At 45.3% G+C, this 21,160-nt stretch overlaps 1 protein-coding gene across 1 annotated transcript in view; it reads right to left on the bottom strand.

Annotated features, from left to right (window-relative positions):
• Positions 1-6,568: 6,568 nt before the first annotated feature.
• LOC138249010 (pepsin A-like) overlaps positions 6,569-21,160 on the bottom strand; it is a 99,673-nt gene continuing 85,081 nt past the window's right edge. Inside the window, exons 7-9 of the mRNA XM_069203067.1 lie at positions 14,231-14,375; positions 13,203-13,301; positions 6,569-7,212 (exon numbers count right to left, since the gene is read on the bottom strand). Of these exons, the coding sequence (XP_069059168.1) occupies positions 7,087-7,212; positions 13,203-13,301; positions 14,231-14,375 (370 nt within the window). The 3' untranslated portion in view covers positions 6,569-7,086. The remainder of the gene's footprint in view (positions 7,213-13,202; positions 13,302-14,230; positions 14,376-21,160) is intronic.

Raw genomic sequence — 21,160 nt, 5'->3', positions numbered from 1 at the left:
AAGGGGAGGGCTTTGGCTATGTAGCCTCGAGTGGGTTTTGGGACGGCGTTCAGATATCCCAACAGAGCTAGAAGAGGATTGGGCTCCGGGGTTAGACTAGCCATAAAGGTCGGGCAGTTAAATATATCCCTCCAATAGTCAGCAATGAGGGGGCACATCCATGTCATGTGCGCAAAGTCGGCTGGTGGCACGTGATACTTAGGGCAGGATCTCCTTCTACACCCCGACACGGCATCTCCGCTCTGCCGACTTGGTGGTGGTATAAGGCTGATGTAGAAATTAGAAGTGTACGCGTTTGTGTCGATTGTTATTAGAGAACAAACGTGTTTGTGTGCAGCAGGCATTCCTTTTTTAACAAGAAGGGGGCACTCCAATCCAGATTGCCATGTGTTCTGTAATTTAGTGTCATAGGGAGGCAATAGGTCTAAGCAGGTGCAGTACAATTCAGAGATCAATTTCCCACCCTCTGTGTCAGTAATGACTAAGGTGAGCAGCTTGAATTCCTCTGGTGCTAAGAGGTATGAGGGGATTAGGGGCCCGCAGTGTGCTCTGAAGATGCCTGAGTACAAAATGGTCCATATATGTGGCATGAGCAGTCTAGGGTCCTCCGTGTGTGAGAAAACATGCCCCTCCGGAACAAGTCCCCAAAGGTATGGTGGGTCAAGTTGTTCAGCGTAGCGCAGCGCGAACCAGTTGTTCTTTAGCAAGGGGAAGCCATGAGTTCTTTGGGACAGGTAGCGCAGGGGAATATAGCCTCACACCAATAAGGAACTGGGCGGGTTTGCACCACATCCAGCAGGTAGATGAAATGGTTAGGACATCTGAAGGACCACCGCCAAAATCAACCTACAGGAAGGAATGAAAGACGTCACAGAATGGAATAAGCTCAGCCGCCTAAAGCTGAACTCAGACAAGACGGAGGTCCTCATCCTCGGACAATCCCCTTCCGCCTGGGATGACTCCTGGTGGCCCACGGCTCTGGGCACCGCACCAACCCCCTCAGACCACGCACGCAACCTCGGATTCATCCTGGACCCCCTCCTCACTATGACCAAGCAAGTCAACGCCGTCTCGTCATCATGCTTCAACACCCTACGCATGCTCCGAAAAATCTTCAGATGGATCCCCGCCGAAACCAGAAAGACAGTTACCCATGCCCTCGTCACAAGCCGTCTGGACTACGGAAACTCCCCATACGCAGGGACCACCGCGAAGCTACAGAAACGTCTTCAACGCATACAGAACGCCTCCGCACGCCTCATCCTCAACATCCCTCACCACAGCCACATATCCGCCCACCTGAAAAACCTGCACTGGCTCCCCGTCAACAAGAGGATCACCTTCAGGCTCCTCACCCACGCACACAAAGCTCTCCACAACATGGGCCCCGAATACCTCAACAGCCGCCTCTCGTTCTACACGCCCACCCGTCAGCTTCGCTCAGCCAGCCTCGCCCTCGCCACCGTCCCACGTATCCGCAGAACCACCGCAGGAGGAAAATCCTTCACCTACCTGGCAGCCAAAGCATGGAACTCCCTCCCCGCACACCTAAGAACTACCCAAGACCATCTCGCCTTCAGGAAGCGCCTCAAGACATGGCTTTTCGAGTAGCAGTAACCCATCCCCCCCTCCCCAATGCCTTGAGACCCTCACGGGTGAGTAGCGCGCTCTATAAATGCATTGATTGATTGATTGATTGATTGAGCAGATGTCCCGCAGGGAGCAGTGCCCGTAGCGGAGTTGGGGAGATAAGATCCTTCTCAGGGTTGGTGCATCTGTGTGGTGCCAGTGGTATGCGATGTGACACTGGGCGGTTAGATAGTACAATTGAAAATAAGGAACGCTGAATCCACCCCCCCATTCATGACGTCCCAGCAAATCCAGGGTCACCTATCCGCCCAGACAAGTGGTGACAAAACGCTCCTAGGAGAGGCAAAGAAGGAATTGGTAAGAGGAATAGGGATGTTGTGTAAATACAGAAGGTGGGGGAGGACCACCATTTTAATTAAGGCTATTCGACCCACCATCGACAACAGTAGCCGGACCCACCAGTGTGTCTGCATTCTTAATTTGTTGATTGGTGGGCCTTAATAAAGGTGAATGACCTGTTCCTTGTAACAATGCAGATATACAGCAAAATATTTCACAGAGTCCGAGCACCATTTGATTGAGAACTCAGACTGGTTTGGGATTATTACATCTGTCATAGGGAACAACCAGGATGTTTCCCAGTTGATGTGTGGCCCTGAGAAGTTCCCGAATGAAACAATTTCACACAGAATGGGGTCCAGATTGTTCTCATGATGGTGAATAAATAACAAAACGTTGTCTGCATAAAGCGAAAGCAGCAATGGGCCCGGCTTGAACTGCAATCCCCTATGTAAAGTGTTTTTCTTGGAGGTGGGGTACCAGTGGGTCTATGGCTAGGATGAAGGGAAGAGAGGGCATCCTTGGCGTATCCCCTAGTGACCGAGCATGATGTGGGAGGGATGAAACAATGAAGTTGGATCCGAGCTGTGGGCTGTGAGATTAAGAACATAACCGAAGAGTTACAGCCACGGGGCAACCCCGGCTTGCAAAGGGTTACGAGTAAGAAAGGCCACTATAAAGAGTCAAACACCTTTTTGGTGTCAAGTAAAGCCACAGCAGCTGGTGTGATGGGGGGATCTGATTGAGCACTGCAGATACAGTACAGAGATTAATGGACACGGACCAGTGTGGGACAAATCCTGACTGGGCCAGAGATATAAATTGGTCCATCAGAAGGAAAAGGCACAAAACCAGAAACTTAGCCAATCTCTTGTTGTCGAAGTTCAACAGAGATAAGAAAAGATAAAAACCAAAACCAGTGGTCCTGTGTGGTTTGGATAATGATGTGATGACGGCTTCTCGCAGTGTTGATGACAGGACACCCGCCTCCCGGGCCTGATTGTACATTGCTAGTAAGTGCGGCACCAAAATATATTTGTACACTTTCTAGAATGTGATGGGGAATCCGTCCAGGCCAGGGTCCTTGGACTCATCAAGGGCATCTTGCGCTAGAACAATCTCCTTTTAATTAAACGGCTCACTTAGGAATTTCTGTTGTGCAGAAGGGAGCCACATCATGGCCAATTCTTCCAGATATTGAGCCAATTCCAACTCGCCGTCAATGTGTCAGGTGGTGCATAGTTGTGTATAATAGGTAAGGAATTCAATCTAAATGGACTAAGGATCCACAATATTTGTGCCGCCCACTGAGTACACTTCAGATAAACAGGAGGTAGATCTGGGGGGTAAAAGCAGGCATGCCAGGATGTGTCCCTGGCAGTCACCTTCCCCATTTCAGGGGGCCTTTGCACATTTCCCTAAGTGGTGTGTCTAGCGCTCTGCCCGTCACTGAATTCTTCCAGCAGGGAGGATAGTTTTTGTAGTTCGGGGGCATCAGACGCCATGCACTGGCCCAGTCCAAAGCCTTCAAGGCCACCTCGACTCAAGCAAGACTGTTGTGTATGTCTCTCAGGACCTCTGAGCGTTCCAAGATGCAGACACACCTTGTGTAGGCCTTGAAGCCCTCCCATAGGGTGGCCTGGGAGGAAACCTTGCCCTTGTTTAGGTCAAACTAATCCATTGTGGCAGTACAGAGTTCATTGCAGAATAGTGAGTCATGGTGTGCGATCACAGGGAATGTCCATGTACGTTCAGGTTCTCCCAAGTGGGGGAACTGGTGGGTCATCTTGACTAGGGAGAGGTCAGAGAGGGTGCATGGTAAGTTCGTTACAGCGCCAGCCCATGAGATTATCGGGGGAGACACCAGCCAGTAGTTGACACTCGTCCATGTGTTGTGGGGGGGTGAGTAGAAGCTATATGCTGGGGTAGAAGGGAAGTGTGGTGCCAGGGGTCCTGAAGTGCATAAATGTCACAGATGTCATGCAGGACGCACTGCAGATGTCATGCAGGATTGGCAAGGAGTGGGGTTTGGCAGCCAGGTGCACAGCAGTGGTGTCTAGCAACATGTCCAGGAGCATTTTAAAGGCACCACCAAGGATAATGTGGTCAGCATCTATGCGAATGAATTGGGTCAGCAGTTTGAAAGAAATCAGAGTAATCGATATTCGGGGCATAGACATTGGTGAAAAGGACTCTTGTGCCCATCAAGGTGCCCAAAGCAGTTTGACTCTACCCTGGTTGTCAGCGTATGAGGAATATTGATGGAAGGGGAGTCACTTATGAATAAGGATGCAGACCCCACAAGAGTATGATCTATAGCTTAAAAAATACCGATGAGGGTCCCAGTGGGCTGCAAAAGTGTAAACACACCATGGTGGCAGATAAGTCTCCTGTAGGAAGACAATCTGGGCATTGTGTCTGGTCAAGCACTGTAAAACAGGCTTTTCCTTATGAGAGTTATTGAGTCCCCTTTGAGGGTGGTGTCTAAGAGGGACTTCCGTGCATGTGTAGGGCTCATCATCTATCTACACATAGATATATGAAAAGCGCAGCATGTATGGCGAGAAATCATGGCACTAAAACATCAAACAAGAACAGCAAGAGAAGAACAACATGAAAAACACAAAACCCCTCCACCCACCCACACCAGGCGAGGACATGCCCGGTGGATCCCTAGATTGCAAACAACAACCCAAAAGAAAGTTGGTGTGGTATCAGCCATGGTGGGGAGCCACACCACAGCGGAGGGCTCTGCAAAACAGAATAGATCAATAGGACAAATGTGGATGAGCAGTTGGGATCTGGGACAAGTGTTCATCGCATTCCAGCAGGCAAGGAAGAGGGATCATTATTACCACAAGCATAATCAAGACAAATGCAGCCAAAGATTATGTTTCCGGAACCATGGCATGGAATATATTGTCAATCAGGGGTAACAAGTCCATGCTGGTGACCATCTGTGTATCCAGTGGGTGTGTGAGCTATAGTGTAAGTTTTGCAAAAATCCAATGCATCTGCAGGAGTGTCGAAGAAGCATGTTTGCCGTTGATGTCAACTCAGAGTCTTGCAGGCTACAGCATGCCATAGCACAGACACAGCTTGCACAAATTTGTTTTGGCGTCAATAAACTTACTTTGAGCCTCCTGCACTGCCATGGTTATGTCAGGGAACAGGGATATCAACATGCCCTGACACTGGAGGAGGCCATGTTCCTTTGCCAGTTGTAATGCAGAGTCACAATCTCTCAAATTAAGTAAACAAGCAATAATTGGTAGGTTAACACACTTGGGACTGGCTGCGACCCGAGAGATCTATGGGCACATTCCACCACAGATGTAGGTGTGCAGTGTTTGTGGCCAATTAGTATAGTGAGCTAAATTCTGACAAGATGGAAGTACTGGTCTTCAGCAACAAGACCTCCCTATGGGACTCCACCAAGTGGCCGTCGGAGCTAGGACCAATACCCACAACCACAGACCACTCAAGAAATCTTAGGATCATCCTAGATGACAAGCTCAATATGATGGCTCAAGTCAATGTTTTGAGCACCTCCTGCTGCCATATAATACGCATGCTACGGACGATCTTCAAATAGTTGCCTTTGAACACGAGGCAGTCCCTCACACAAGCACTGATCACTTGCAGGCTCTCTACAATGGAACCTCCAAGCAACTCCTACATGGACTCCAGACTATCCAGAACACTGCCACAAAACTCATACTCGACATCCCACACCACGCCCACATCACACTGCACCTCAAGTAAATTTTCTGGCTCCCCGTTTGCAAGTGCAGCCCATTCAAACTTCTCAACCAAAATTATATAAATCCCTAGAAAACACAAGATCAGAATACCTGGGCAGCCTCATCCACTTTCACCAACCCAACAGACACTTACGCTCTGCCTTACTCTCACTTTCACACACTCCCCACATTTGCAAAAACAACACTGGAGATCACTCATTCTCCTTCATCACCCCCAAGACATGGAATGACCGAGCTCTACACATCAGAGCCTCCTGTTCACTTCTCAAGGTCAGCAAGAAGCTGAAGACATGGCTCGTCATATAAGCACCTTGGGGACCACATACCTACACACCCTCCAAGGGCCTGGATACCCTCTTAGGTGATTAGTGCACTATAAAAATCAACATAACATAACATAAAATTAACATCAACACAGGGTTTAGTAATCTTTAGCTGAATTCCGATCACTACGGCTCCCAGTCCTTCCACCTGCATCTCCACACTTGGCTTTTTCTTGGAAAGTGAATGGGCAGGAATATAAGGATTGAACCCAGAGGCACTGTAAAAAGGGTAGGAAGAGGAACAGACTTTTATTGTAACAATTCTTTCTCTTTAGATTGACAAGGTTTGCATGTCATGGCCTATGCACTTTTAGGTGTCAGAGATGTGCACCTTTCGATCTTCAAAATTAACTAATATTATGTAATTTTATGACTTTGTACTGACCCTAAAGTGTTTAATAAAGATGTCAGACTTGAGATGCCACACATTGCATTTCTGAAATATCAACTTGACTACTCCTTTATTTCCTATTTTCAAGGTGTACTTGTTAATGTTAGAATTATTGAATCGCTGTGAAACTGAGAAGAAAATAAAACTACAACAGACCTGTGGCTAGAAAACTGTTTTTATTGTCAATTTGAGTGATTTTAATTTAGATTTGGAATACAGTGAGCAGCATGCATTGTGTTCAATCATTCTAAAGTGGCCTGCAGTTGAGGGAGCTGTAAACTATGATTCACTAGGAGCACAACTGCCTTTGCCTGGACTGCAAGTGTCTTCTTCTAAACAGGCTCTTTTCATATGCACTTGACTACAAGATGCTCTCAAGGCCTCACCTTGAGTCAATAGAAAACCCGCTCGGCATCCATCTTAGGACTTGCATCGCTTGTCGCAGGCTTTCCATCTTTACAAGTGTTTGTTCCATTACATGGACCTTTTTTCCGCTTTCTAAAAATCTTCTATCAACAGCCTCTTTTTCATGAGGCCCATGATTTTCTGATGCTTTACTTATCACTAGCTTTTTTCCTGATTCACTCCTTGTTGATTTACCCAGTGTTTGTTAACCAGTCATGGGTATTCCTCCCAGTCTCTCCTTGATAACTTTGGAATATTTGAAGAAGCTTCTTGTTTAGTTGCTGGACGCCAAGCCAATGACATTGTTTGCTCTGTCAAACACAACATAGTATTCTCTGATGAAGACATCTCCCAGGACCCAGAAGCGACTGTTGCTATGGATGTTCACGGTGCAGTCTTTCTGTGGGAAGATGGAAAGTAGCCATTTACTAAAGATTACACAATACTTTTTGTGGTAGCTTACTAATTATGAAAGATATTTTAGATCAACGCTTCATCAATAAGCACAGAATCAAATACTCTACTGAGTCTTCCTGGAAACCTATTTCACTATATTTGCTTGTGTGAGACCTCTTTCTGTTGGGTAATTTCTATTGTCATGTCTTAGCCCACCAGAAAGAGATAACCTTTAACATCTCTAACACAGTTGCTGAAGAATAAAGGAGGCCACCTGAAGAACCACCTCAAATATGTAAGCAGTGTGTTTAAGAGAAGGATAAACAAATTGATAAATATGGTCACCTGCACCATAAACAAATGTCACGGACGGGAAAGAATGGGACCTTGGTGACACGATTGTCACTATTTTTAATTTTCATATATTGATGCACATCGTATTTAATCATTACTTATTTATATATTCTAGTATGATTTTATATTCATGTGTGCCAGAATTCATTCCTTTACATTAATAATAGCTCATACTTAGAGTGTGGTGCGTTAAGTTAGCCATAGTCACTGTAGTCACTCAATTTGAAAGGGTCATTTAAATAAAATGCATTTTTGATTGCTGTGTATAATGCTTTCTCTTGTTTCAGAAGCCAAGTTTCAACGGTGTACTCATTAAACTGCACTGTTACTGGTAAATTACATGTGTGTGAAGGCCATTGAACACATCTTTTAACAAGCTGGGCGGAAAACCTTAGAACCGGCGTGTGAGACAACCGGTGGAGATGAATACTCCCTTGTGTGATTCCCATGAAATCCATGACACTTGAAAATCTTCCATTGTATGGCTCATGAGAAGAGGGCCAGCACTGAGAGCTCTGTGAATGTTTATTTTGATTGGTTCGTTATCTGTAGGAACCCCAGCAGTATCCATCTTGTTGAATTCCATGATCTAATTGTGCATTGTGGTGCGAAGCGGTTAGACTCGCTCCTGTCCACCTTCTAAGGTGATGTCCCACTACCTCTCCTGAGACTCCAGGTTTCTTTTATATCTGCTCAGAAAGTTAATGTCTCAAGCAAAACCCTTTCTCTTTACTGCAATTTGAACCTTTATTTGGTTCTGCCTTATAGACTTTATTCTGCTGATGGCTGCTCCCGAAACATCCAGGACTTCGCTTCTGAAACCTTATTTTAGGATGAAGGAGTTTTACTTCAAGTAAACACAATCTTTTATTATTTGACTACAATAATCCTTACATAACCTGGCTTTGTATTTTCTGTCCTGATTTTCTTACTGTGCATTGACCTATGCTTTAACCAGATGATTATTGCTTTAAAACTAATTTGACTGATTTGAGGTTGTAATTTGCTAATCTGCTAATAAACATTCAAGGTTTGCAAATCCAATACTCGCCATCATTCTTGTGGGGCAAAATGTGCTTCACTGCTGATGATATGCTACAGAATTGTTGATGCTGATCCTCACACCGAGTCAAACTTCCATCCGCGTGGCCACAGCTCAAACCTTAGAGTTGCCCAAGCTCCACTCTCATCTGCTCTACCAACTTCACAGAAATAGGAATCAGGGAGTCGGTGAGCAGAAAAGAGATCAGATGAATTCTCATAGAAGATGAATGCTTATTCCCTTTCCAGAGTCAAAACTGCCAGCTGGTCCTTTTCAGAAACTCTTCGCTGAGGGACTGGATTGTATAAGCACCAGGGCCTGATTTATGAAAAGTTAGCGCCACTTCTTCGTCATTTTTCTACGCAAAAGCGGTGCTAACTTAGAAAATATAATTATATTTTGTAAGTTTGTGTCACTTTTGCGTCACGAAATGAGGCAAAGGCGGCGCTAACGTTTCCTAAATCAGGCCCTGAGGGTGCCATTGGCGTGCAGCGCGAGCCCAGTGTATGCCACTGTTGGAAGGCGCACAGAAAAGTTGCAGTGCTTGCTTTGCAGTAATTATTGCACACACTTGCGAACCACAGACGTGTGTCACACAGCAACAAGCTAACATTGTTTGGCCCCTTTTTAAGTTCGCCTTCTCTTCTTACATCTGAACAACTGTCATAATACCAATAGAAGGCTAAATGTGGTGCAGATCCATCAAATGGTGCTAAAGCTATCAGTAGATCAAACATGATTTCACCCCTCTTTAGATCCCCCCTTTTCCCTCTGCCTGACCTACAGGAAGCCTGAATTACCTACAAGGGTGTGACTTGTTACTGCCTGCGACATTTGATAGAGATTTGTCAAACAACACTAAAGACGTAAGCAAATGAAAACATTTTTGAGCCCCTGACAAACTTTGCTCCCCCTTGTTGGATTGGTACAGAGTTTGACAATACCAATACCGTGCAAATCCATCAGATAGTGCCAAATTTGTTAGAAAATGGGATCATCTTTGCTCTTCCCTTTTTAACTAACTCCCTTAATGAATCTGCTTAAGTTTCAAAAAGTCAAGAGTGAACTACTAGGAACATCTTCGAGATGTCATGCATAGTCATCAAACTGTGCAAAAGTGATATTCACATTCCTTAAAGCCTACCCGGCTCCTTTATCAAATGTCAATTTCTCAAAAACTATTGCCAGGGAACCACAAAGGCATGCTTCCTAATTAAAGTTCTACTCTCATGACAAACTTGGCATGAATCAGTGTAGCAGTTTTTGCCCAAGCTGCAAGCAAATGTTCTGGTGGTAGCTCAAAGGGGAACTATGGGCCGTATGTACAAACACATTTTCCCATAGACACAGAATGGGTAAAACCCTTTGCTACATCTGGCCCTATGTCCCTTTGACCCAAGCCCCCTTAACTTTTTCTGCTTCATGGAAGTGAAGGGAAAAATCACCATTTCAACACATTTTCCTCTTAGTTTGCTTAAATGGCTGGGACGCATATACATCTGACCACCAAAACCGCATATGCTTATAAGAAAACAGGTTGTAAGTAGGGGAGGATGCGAGTCCTGCCGCAGTAATAATTTAAACCAGACCTCAACAATTAGTACCTATGGAACACAGCAGGCAGACTTAATTAAGGCGTTTATATCAAGTATTAAAAAACAATAAACCATGTGCAAAGTCAAAACACATCATAATCAAAATCTCTCAACCAAATCCTAAAAATGTAAGGAAAATGTTAAGTGAAAAATGACCCACAAAACACTAAGAATCCAATAAAGCGGGCTGCCTTAAAGTTTTAAGGCAAACATTGCCAAGAAAAATTAAAGCTCCAACCAGAAATCACTGCTTGTGTTTGAGTGGGAGTTCGGCCCAACTTCAGGCTGACAGCAATGCGCTGGAGAGCAGATACAAGGCGAGGGCTGCTCTTCTCAAACGTTTTACCTTCTAAGTTAATCGTATCTATGGAACGCAAAATCCTGCAGCCGGGCAAGGCTGAATGCTGTATGGGATGAAATCCCTTTGAGGTCCTACTGAAACCACTTGTTCACGGTGGGAGAAGGACGGAGCGAAACATTTCACCTTTCAAAGCCACAGAAGCCCACTCTTCCGACTGACACTTCTTGCACCTTTGCAACATCAAAACGTTTCCCTGTAGACTTTGCATCGTTTTTGGAGCTCAAAATCTTCCAAGGGGGCAAGACTGAAGCTAAGTCTGAAAAAGTCCTTGAAGGTGTAAAATTGTTCTTTGTTCCCACCTTCCATACTTTCTGGGGCAGTTCCTATTGGCCACTTCTAAGGCCACACTTGAGGACCAAAACACACTAAAGCAGAAGGCACCAGCAAGGTCCAGTGCAGTTCACTTGTAATTGGGCCACTGGACGAAAAGCCCTCTTTTATCTTTTAATGTCCCTGTAGCCTCACAGGAGGTTAGCCAACTCGCCGTTGGAGTTCACTTCAAAGTCCTCCCTTCAGATGGGAGCAAGTCGAGACCTACAGGCCTCCGCACAGGTTACAGACAGCAGGTCCAGACCTTTTGTGTTCTGCCATAGGTGCAGGAACTTTTCTGGGGAACTGGTATAATGTGCTACTTTTGTTCAGTTCACTAGCCAGTGTATGGGGGTGACTCCTGGTCACTCTCTGACCAATACAATAAACATTCCCAAGTGAAAGCATTCCTGCTCTTGCAGCATATTCTGTTTGCCTCACTGCAAACTATCCCACAGTGCACCATTTTTATTGAAATCCATCATAACAAAATATTTCTGCCACTGAACAGAACTTGTGTCAAGCTGAGGGATGTGTTTAGGTAATGAACAGCTCTCTCCCACACAACCACTCCAAACTCATTCTGAGGGCCAACTCCCTTCTCCAGGAGGCTAACGTATGATGGGATCAAAAGAACTTTCTTTCCAGGATTTACTTAATGATCATTAAGTTGTAAAATGACAGGTCTCACCCAGGTCGCCTTTGAGTTAGTGAAGCAAAGCAGAACCTACCAGCCAGCTGCAGAAAGGCCAATGATAATTAGTCTGCAGGGGCTTCTTGAAGGCAAAGTATAACCTCTGAAAAGTTACTTTTCCCCGTATATTTATCAAAATCCAACTTCATCATATTTTTAATAAATGTTGAAAACGGTGGTGAAACCCCCTCTGAAGCTTATTCGAAACCAAAAAGAATGGATTAACACATTAAATGAACTTTAGCTTTTTTCTCACATAACCAACTGCAGTTTACACAGTAAAAATATCTTTCGGCAGCTGGTCTCTTCAGGGAGTTAGTGAATTTTTACAAGTTCAGCTTTTAAGTACCAGGCAGCCAACACTGTGAGCCACATGGCTGTTTGGGGTGACTCAAACAATCTTGAAAAGCAGGCATTCCCTCCTTTCAACAAGATTATTTTCACCGGCTGCCTGCAGTTTTAAAGCTGCAAGAGTTGAGCTAAATGTGTAAGCCCGAAGCCACCTTTTCCGTCTGAGAACAATGAATGGCACAATAGCAGATACAGTAAACATTGGAATTTCTGCAGAGTTAAGTATTTTCTTACACCATGTACTATGGCCTTACTGGAAAGTTGAAAATTACTGTTGCGGACTAGCCAACGGTACCATATTCCAGGGCACGTACAATGGCGGTAAACAGCAGTACTACAGTGCACAGACACACAAAAACAGCAGCACCAGTCCACAAAAAATGAGGGTGACCACAAAAAGGTAGTGCTTTCTTGTAGGAGTTTGTGAAGACTTTCTTGCCAGATTTTGAACTATTTAACTTTCAATTCTTTGCAAAACGTGAATTGTAAAAATGTGCTATTTTGCCTCATTTTAACAGAATATTTTTGGTGGAAAACAAATCACAATCTCTCTGGTATAGGGAGCTCACATTCAGTACAATGCATCACATGTTTTTTTGGTTGGCATTACTCGTGTAATTCTGTGTCGTGGAATCAAGCAGAATTGCACCTAAATTCTGCAAGATTACGCAGAATTACGGGAGAAGAGTAATTCTGTATTTTGTGTTATTTTACAAAACTGGCCTCTCTCATCCAAATTGGACGCAAGGATGAATTGTGGACTAAGAAATTGAGGTAAATGCAATAGAAGATGAATAGCGAGCACAAGCAGCCGCTCGCTAAAGGTGCTCTTGCTGTACGTCCCCCACCACATTACTCTTCATTAAGCAAGCAGGCATACTTGTGCTTTCAGCAGTAATTCTGCATCAAAGATGAATGCAGAATTACCAACATTACTCTGATTACTCGGGCATAATTTAAACTCTAACAAAGCCTAATTTTTTTGAACTTCCACACGAACCAGACTCCACTGCTTATCACTTCAAGTCATTCAACACTAGTAATGCAGTAATGAACTGCCTTAAAACACAGTTATGTTTCCCAGTTTAGAGGGGATATTATCCAAGCAAACCATAAGGGTATGCTTGGGGCTACAGCCAGGTTTATTTAGATGATGGAGAGAAGAGGTGAGCGGCCTCGGTGCACAGTGACCACCGTGTCCCCGACCTAGGTGGCTCCATCCGGGAGGTTTGAACTTCAAGGATCTTTCAAGCACTGACAAGACATCACTCTCTGGGAAGACTCTTACCTGATCTATGTAGGCGCTGGCTGGCACAGGATAATCCACACCACTGATGGTGAAGACGATATCTGGTAGGGAGCTGATGGAGTTGCAGTCAACCTCATACTAACGTGAAAGAAAAAGAAAAGGTATGTTAGGGTCATCTTTCTAATGTGAAAGCAAAACATGTTGGGTTGTAATTCTCTCACTTTTCTACTGCACAATACAATAGGGGAAAATTCATGAAACACAGAGCAGCAAATAAAGTCGATGCATTCCACTCCATTGAGTGACTAGAGAGACCAGAACCGCCCCATATCTACTTAGAAGTGGCACAGTCCTTTGTGTCCCTGCTGTGAGGCTCTTAGGCTGCCACGTGCCACTGCAGGCATCCTTGCGCCATGGTGAAAGGGTGTCTGTGCTCTACTCAGCATCGTTTTTGAGCAGAAGGGGGTCCCTTCCTGTACAAAAGCAATGCTTTGAGGCATCTTCCTCTTTATTCGTATGCTGTAGGTTGCAGCACACATTAAACAATGAAAATATGAGGAGAAAATAAAAGATTTCTCCTTGTAATGCCTGCCTCAGGAAGCACTTGATTTTAGTGCAAATTCCTGTCTACAATTCTTTATAGATAGGGATGCGCATGAAAACCCATGGGTTGAACACCCATGCAACCATCCATGGAACATCCCCTTGATGGAAAATCTCTGTGTTGTGATACTTTGCATTACAAACCAACACAAATTGTGTTTTGTGTTGGCTTGTAAGTTCCAGCATAAGACTTTGCTGCAACTCAACACAAACCCTTAGTAAATCTGGGCCAGAATGTTTTTCAAACACACTCTAATGATTATATCAGTAAGATGTACGGTACGTACTCCCAATGGCGTAAAAGTCTTGGAAGGCATTCTGACAACTGCATCACAAACACTAGTTAGAAAGACAGTAACCTGGAATTGTTAACTTTTGTGAGAAATAACAAAATAATATGGCAAGGCAAGTGTTCTCCCTGTAGGTCACCTCTTCACCTAACCTGAGAAATCTCAGATACTTACCTCCCCATCTGAGTTCACACTTGCTCCGATTGCATTCTGGATACTTGCGACTCCAGAAGGCGACGCATCAAGATTTGTAGTCCCAGTGTCCACGATGGCTTGACATCCCCCTTCACAGGCGACAATGTACCCATTCATGGAGACACTAAGAAGGGGAACAAGAGACAAATTCAAGCCAAGGTCAAGGTCAGACCATCCAAACTGAGCACAAGTCTTGTTTTTGTGAGTCATGAACTCGAATTGACAGAGGAATTGCGGACTTAATTACTGTAAACAACTTGGATCATGTTGCCTGATGAAGACTGAGACAACTGATTAAGGACATGCTTATTCCGGTAGGATAATACATCATCCACGTAGATAGTAAAGGAAAGTACCATCTTTCTTAGCATGTTACCCCCAATTTCTGCCTGTGTGTCAGTGTTTGTCAGTGTGTTTTTGCCTGTCTCACTAGGATCCTGCTAGTCAGGACCTCAGTGCTCATAGTTTGTGGCGTAAATGTTAGTGTGTTTTACTGTGTTGTCAGTATGCTTGCCTGTGTCACTGGAGTCCTGCTAACCAGAACCTCAGTGCTCATGCTCTCTCTGTTTCTAAATTTGTCACTATAGTCAAGTGACCTCATATTTCACTCCAAATTGGCATACTGGACCCCCCTCATGAGTCCCTAGCATATGGTACCTAGGTACTCAGGACTTTGGGGTTCCAGGAGATCCTATTGGGCTGCAGCATTTCTTTTGCCACCCATAGGGAGCTCAGACAAACCCTTTCACAGGACTGCCAATGCAGCCTGCGTGAAATAGTGCAAACACTATTTCACAGCCATTTTCACTGCACCAGGTACCTTGAAAGTCACGTATATGTCTAACCTTCAGTTTCTGAAGGCTAGGTGCAAAGTTACTGTGTGTGAGGGCACCCTTGCAATAGCAGAGGTGCCCCCACATTGTCCAGGACCAATTTCCCTGACTTCGTGAGTGCGGAGACACCATTATAAGAGTGCACTACATATATGTAGCTTCACAATGGTAATCCCGAATATGGCCACGTGAGGAGTCTAAGATTGAGAAATTGTACCCCCAATCTGATTCTGGTATTGAGGGGCCAATGCCATGCATCATGGGGGCCCCACCATGGCCCCACAGTACTGCCAAACCAGCTCTGTGAGGTTTTCACTGCAGCCCCAGCTGCTGCCACCTTACAGACAGGTTTCTGTCCTCCTGGGGCTAGAGCAGCTCAATCCCAGGAAGGCAGAATAATACATTTCCTTTGGGACAAGGGTGTTACACCCTCTCCCTTTGGAAATAGGTGTTACAGGCATGGGAGCGGTTTCCTCCTGGAGCCTCTGGAAATGCTTTAAAGAGCACAAACGGTACCCTCCTTTCATAATCCAGTCTACACTGGTTCAGGGGTCCCCAGTCCCTGCTCTGGCGCGAAACTGGACAAAGGAAAAGGGAGTGACCACTCCCCTGTCCATCACCACCCCAGGGGTGGTGCCCAGAGCTCCTCCAGAGTGTCCCTGGGTTCTGCCATCTTGTTTTCAGGATGGTCAGGGAATTCTGGGAGCCTAAGTGTGGCCAGTGCCAGCAGGTGACGTCAGAGACCCCTCCTAATAGGTGCTTACCCCCCTCGGATCTATTTAGGGTCTCTCCTCTGGGTGTTTCCTCAGATTCGATTTTGAAAGATTCCAGCAGGACTCCTCTGCAACTTCTTCACCTTCTACCGTAGGGTCAACCGCAGCACTGCTCCAGGAACTCTACAACTGCAACAAAGTTTTCAAGAAGGCTACTGTATCTCTGTAACTTCAGCTCCTACCAGCAACTGCAGCAGTTTCCAGGTCGTGCATGCTCTGAGGACTGCCTGTCTTCATCCTGCACCAGAAGGACTGAAGGAATCTCCTGTGGAGTCACTTCCCTGTTTCAGCAGACACCTCTCTGCAGCAACGACGGGTACTCTGGGTCCCCTCTCCTGATGATGAGCTTGGATCCTGGAACACAGGTTGTGGACTGAAGTGACCCAGAATGTCCCAAGGTCCAACTGTCCAAATTTGGTGGAGGTAAGAGCTTGCCTCCCCGAGCCAGACAGTACTCCTGTGCACCACATGTTTTGCAGCTCCTAGGGCTTCTGTGCGCTTCTCCAAGGAATCCTTCATGCTTAGCATAGCCCAGGTCCCCAGCACTCTATCCTGCGACGCTCAGCTCCCTGAGTTGTTCTCCGGCGACGTGGGATCCCTTTGTGTAGTGCTGCGATGACCACAATTTGCAACTCCTTTGTCCCCGTGTCCTAGGACTCCTGTGGGTGCTGCCTGGTCTTCTGAGGGCTGTCTGAAGTGTTGAGAGCCCCCTCTGTTTCCTCAGTCTGAGTTAAGACCCACAGGTCCCTCCTGGGTCCAGGTAGCGCCTTCTCCCGCCAAACGCATCTTTTGCGTGAGCCAAGGCTTGTTGGTGGAATCCCTTGACAAAAACCAGCCTGCATTCTTCAACTCGACGTGGGACATCTCTTGTACCAAGTAGGAACCTGCAGCTGTCTTCTTTGGTGCATTTCTGACTTTTTATTCTATTCAGAGAATCCACTTTTGCACCTTCATCTGGGTTAGCAGGGGCTCCTCTTACTCCTGGACTCCTCATCTGTTCTTGGACTTGGACTCCTCTCTCCACAGGTCTTCAGGTTCAGAAATCCATTCTTGGTGTCTTGCAGTCTTGCTTGGTTTTTGCATAATTCTTTATCACAACTTCTAGTGTGTTCTGAGGAAACTTGCTGTACTTTACTCCTGCTTTCCTGGGCTCTGAGGTGGGGTACTTTACTTACCTTTGGTGTTTTCTTACACTCCCAGCGCCCCTCTACACACTACTCTTGCCTAGGTGGGGAACTGACTTTCGCATTCCACTATTTTAGTGTATGCTTTGTGTTGCCCCTAGGCCCATTCTAGCCTATGGTGATTTTCACTATTTTATGACTGTGTACTTACCTGATTTTGGTTACTAGTGTATATTTTATGTAGAATACTTACCTCCTAAGGGAGTATAGCCTCTAAGATATTCTTGGCCTTGTGTCACTTAAACAAAGTACCTTTATTTTTGGTAACACTGAGTATTGTCTTTCTTGTGTGTAAGTACTGTGTGACTATAGTGGTATTGCAAGCGCTTTGCATGTCTGCTAGTTCAGCCTTGGCTGCTCTGCCTACAGCTACCTCTAGGCAGCCTGGCTTCTAGACACTGCCTACATTTCACTAATAAGGGACAACCGGACCTGGTATAAGGTGTAAGTACCTTAGGTACCCACTACAAACCAGGCCAGCCTCCTACAGACAGAACAAACAAACTCATGGGGGGAGGTCGCTGTTACTCCCAAGAAGCACATGAAATGTATGAGTTCACCAATCAATGCTCCATCTTGCAAAGGTTGTTGACTACAATGAAAATTATCTTCCATATCATATACCACCCATCAGCGCATCCCTCATTGAATCAAAAAATCTCATCTTCATTGGAGATTTTAATCTCGACTGGGCGACAAAAGAGACATTTCTGTATCCCTCCGTGATCCATTCATATAAATGGGACTATTACCTCAGTCATCTGTCTTGAACTCCCACCCATACAAAGGGTGTCACTCTAGGCCTGCACCAACCAGGTCGACTGGTCAAAGCATAGCTTATCCTTTTGACTTTCAAATCCGCAATAATGACCACAGCTGGGTAGTCAAGAAGTTCTAAATCATGGGTGAGGGATCTGAGGAACCTCCAAAATCCTTTATATGCTTTAGAAGTTACTCATTCGCTTCAACATATATTCCATGAGCAGTGCTTATTTTGAGCCGGTGGCACTTAATTGTCAATACCGCCACTTATGACAGTCTGCAACATGGTGGTGCTGTCTATATAATTCAGAGACGAGGACATCAACAGTTGCTTTTCATTCAATATGCATTAAAATGACTAATACGAGGCACCCCAGCCATTCTTAGATCTTTGGAGGCCTGCAATAGTCTGAACTGTCACACTTTAACAGTGTGGTGGTTAGTAGTTATGTTGGTACAGTCATTAGCAGTGTTGGCAGGGGCAATAGGTGGTGCAAGCTGCAGTGGGACCTGATGAAGGCTGTGGCACTTACGGTTCTTACAAATTAAGCACTGCCCTTGAGCAAGAAACCAACTGACTCACAGACCAATTCCAGTCTGGATAAGGTGTAGGTTACCAACACCCTTGTTTGAAAGACACAAAGTCTGACAATCAGTACTCTGGTTCTAAAAGCTGCTGAATGAGGTCTTTTGAATGATTCTAGCACTAAAATCCTCTATATGAGCATGAGGCTCTACTGTGTTGGAAAGAATGCCGGTAAAAACTGAGGGACATATTTACAAAACATTGTCATAGGACACCGCTGCAAGTCTTTCTGCTGCTCTACACCAATTCAAGAGGACAGGAATGCACCATTTTACGAGAAACGGTGCATTCCTGTCCTTTCAACCAGCGCTGGCACACAATTTGGTGCCTAGTGCCAATGTAGACACCCTTGCACCATAGTGCGAGCGTGTCTGTGTTGTTGGCAGGATTGTTTTTGTGGAGGAAGGGACACCTTCCTACACAAAAACAATCCAGAGAGGCATTTTCCACATTGTATGTGTGCTTCAGAATGCAGCACATGTCAAAGAGGTAAAAAAGGAGGAGAAATAAAGATGTTTTCACTTATTACGCCTCGTATATCTGGGAATGCATCAAAACCCATGGGTGTTGCATGGAAAAACCGACCTCAATGCCCATCGGATGCCCCTCTGACACAGTGTAAGGCAATGCACAACTTGCGCTGCATTGCCTTTCACCATATCTACGAGGACATGAAAAACCCCATGGAGTGTGGACTGTGCACGGCCGGAGTATCAAAAAATATGCTGCACTGGCGTTGCCAGGGGCTTGTAAATATACCTATTATCATTGTTACAGGTGTATCCCCACTTACTTCTGTGTAGTGCGGCGCGCGTAAGGTCATGGGCGTGGCGGCACATATCAAAATCTGACACCAGGCGCATACGGTGGTGCAGTCAGGACCGACTTCCTGGTAGGAAGTCCTCCTACTTTATTTTCCTCTCCTTACGTCCTGGGCAGGACCAAACACTCATTTCAGTGCGGGGGCTTGCTACTAGTCATCCTTTTAGTTGCGACGTCACATGCAATGCGCCAGTTCTCCCTCAAACAAATCTTCAGAGTGAAAGCCATACACATGAATGAGCATTGGAAAATCCGAAAGACTTACTTGAGTTTTAATTTATAAGTCAGACATATTGGCTTTGCTTTAGCTTGAATATTTTAAAGAGTGGAATTTCAGTCTAGCAAGAGACCGGCCTAGTGAGGGGCACAGTTCAATTTTACTGTTGTTTTTAAGCAAGAATTTACATGTGCATCAGGCCAACACTTTCTTCAAAATTCAGCCGCCTGCAAAGACTTTTGTGCTGTGGTTTTTGAGGTGATGGTTGGCTAAGCATAAGGTATATACATTACATACGTTCACCTGCTCCAGGTTGTCTATGCTGAGCCTACCTGAAAAGCAGTATATTCAAGCCTATTTCATTAGTGTTCGGGAGAATTATCATGTCATGGCTCCCCACAATACACCATGGTGTACATTATTCCATTGTTGGAAATCACTTACCTAAGGATGCACACAATTTGTCAAGATTAGCCACTATTTCTCAGGACAGCATCATTCCAGAAATAGGAACCATCATACTACAGAGCCCCCTAACATTGTAGGAATTAACATCATCATACAATGACAAACATGACAAACAGGTTTTCCTGGGTGAGTGACAACAGGTGAGGGCCAGCATGTAATCAAGGATGGCCAACATTCAATGGATGTGCAGAAGTTGCCAAATATTAAAACCACTACCTCAGGGCCAGCATGTTATCAGGAGTGGACAACAAGCACAGGTTTACTATCATTTTGCTGGGGTTAGAATTTTACAGTCGGTATACTCTGAGTATCCTCTGGTTGATGCCCTAAAGTTAACAAAGATTACCACCTATACGCAAGGGCCAGCATGGGTGGGCAACAGCCATCATTCTTTGGATGTACACACGGTGCCATGTTTTACCATTGTGCTTGATCCAGAACAAATGGGCAGTGGGTCTTGTCCTTTGGATGCACCCAATGTGCAGGAATTGGTACTGAGGCAGAGGCAGTGCAGAGAGGCATAGATGCACCGAAGGTGCTAAGAATTATCACTGAGCCAGGACCACCTAAGTGACAAGAATTGTCATAGAGCCAGAGGCAGTGCTAGTGAACAATGGAACTCATTTATTCAATGTATAGAAGCTGCCAAGAACTGTCATTGAGCAAGGGCCAGTGCGAGTGGTCAGCAGGACGTGTCCAGTGGTTGCTCCCAAGATGCCAGGAATTTCCAGTGAGGCGTGGCAGGTGTTCAGCAGGACTCATCCGTTGGATGATCTTAAGGTGCCAAGAAGTGCCATTGAGCCTGGGCTAGTGTGGGTGGTTGGCAGGTCTCTTCCATTGGATCCCGCCAGAGGCATAGAGTTATAAGGCCAGAAGATGTCAACACACTTGAAGGTGAAGAAAACTTTCTGGCTGACTGATTTAAAAAGTGCATATTCATTGTCAAATATTGATTCAAACAATTGTGCTGTGCGATCGGAATCACACGATAAATACTACAATTACAATAACTGTTTAAATCATCAGTGCTACCCACCCACAACAGCTGACCTGCGATACAGTTGCAATAGTTATCCTTGAACCAATTCCAGGAACTGATCCTAGCTATGATTAAAGGCCCTGTAAAGTCATGTTGTGCTTTTGTTCTGTTAAAGGGTTTAAAACCTAGAGGGATCCTGCCCCTCTGCCGGTGTCCACCACTCTCTGTCTCTCAGCTGTGCAGCTAAAGGTCCAAAAAGAAGTCCTGGTGAGTCATTGGTATAGA

The sequence above is a fragment of the Pleurodeles waltl genome, chromosome 8, assembly GCF_031143425.1.
Source record: "Pleurodeles waltl isolate 20211129_DDA chromosome 8, aPleWal1.hap1.20221129, whole genome shotgun sequence".
NCBI lineage: Eukaryota > Metazoa > Chordata > Amphibia > Caudata > Salamandridae > Pleurodeles > Pleurodeles waltl.
Note: the sequence above shows the minus strand (reverse complement) of the source record. Positions and strands in the feature narration are given on the sequence as shown.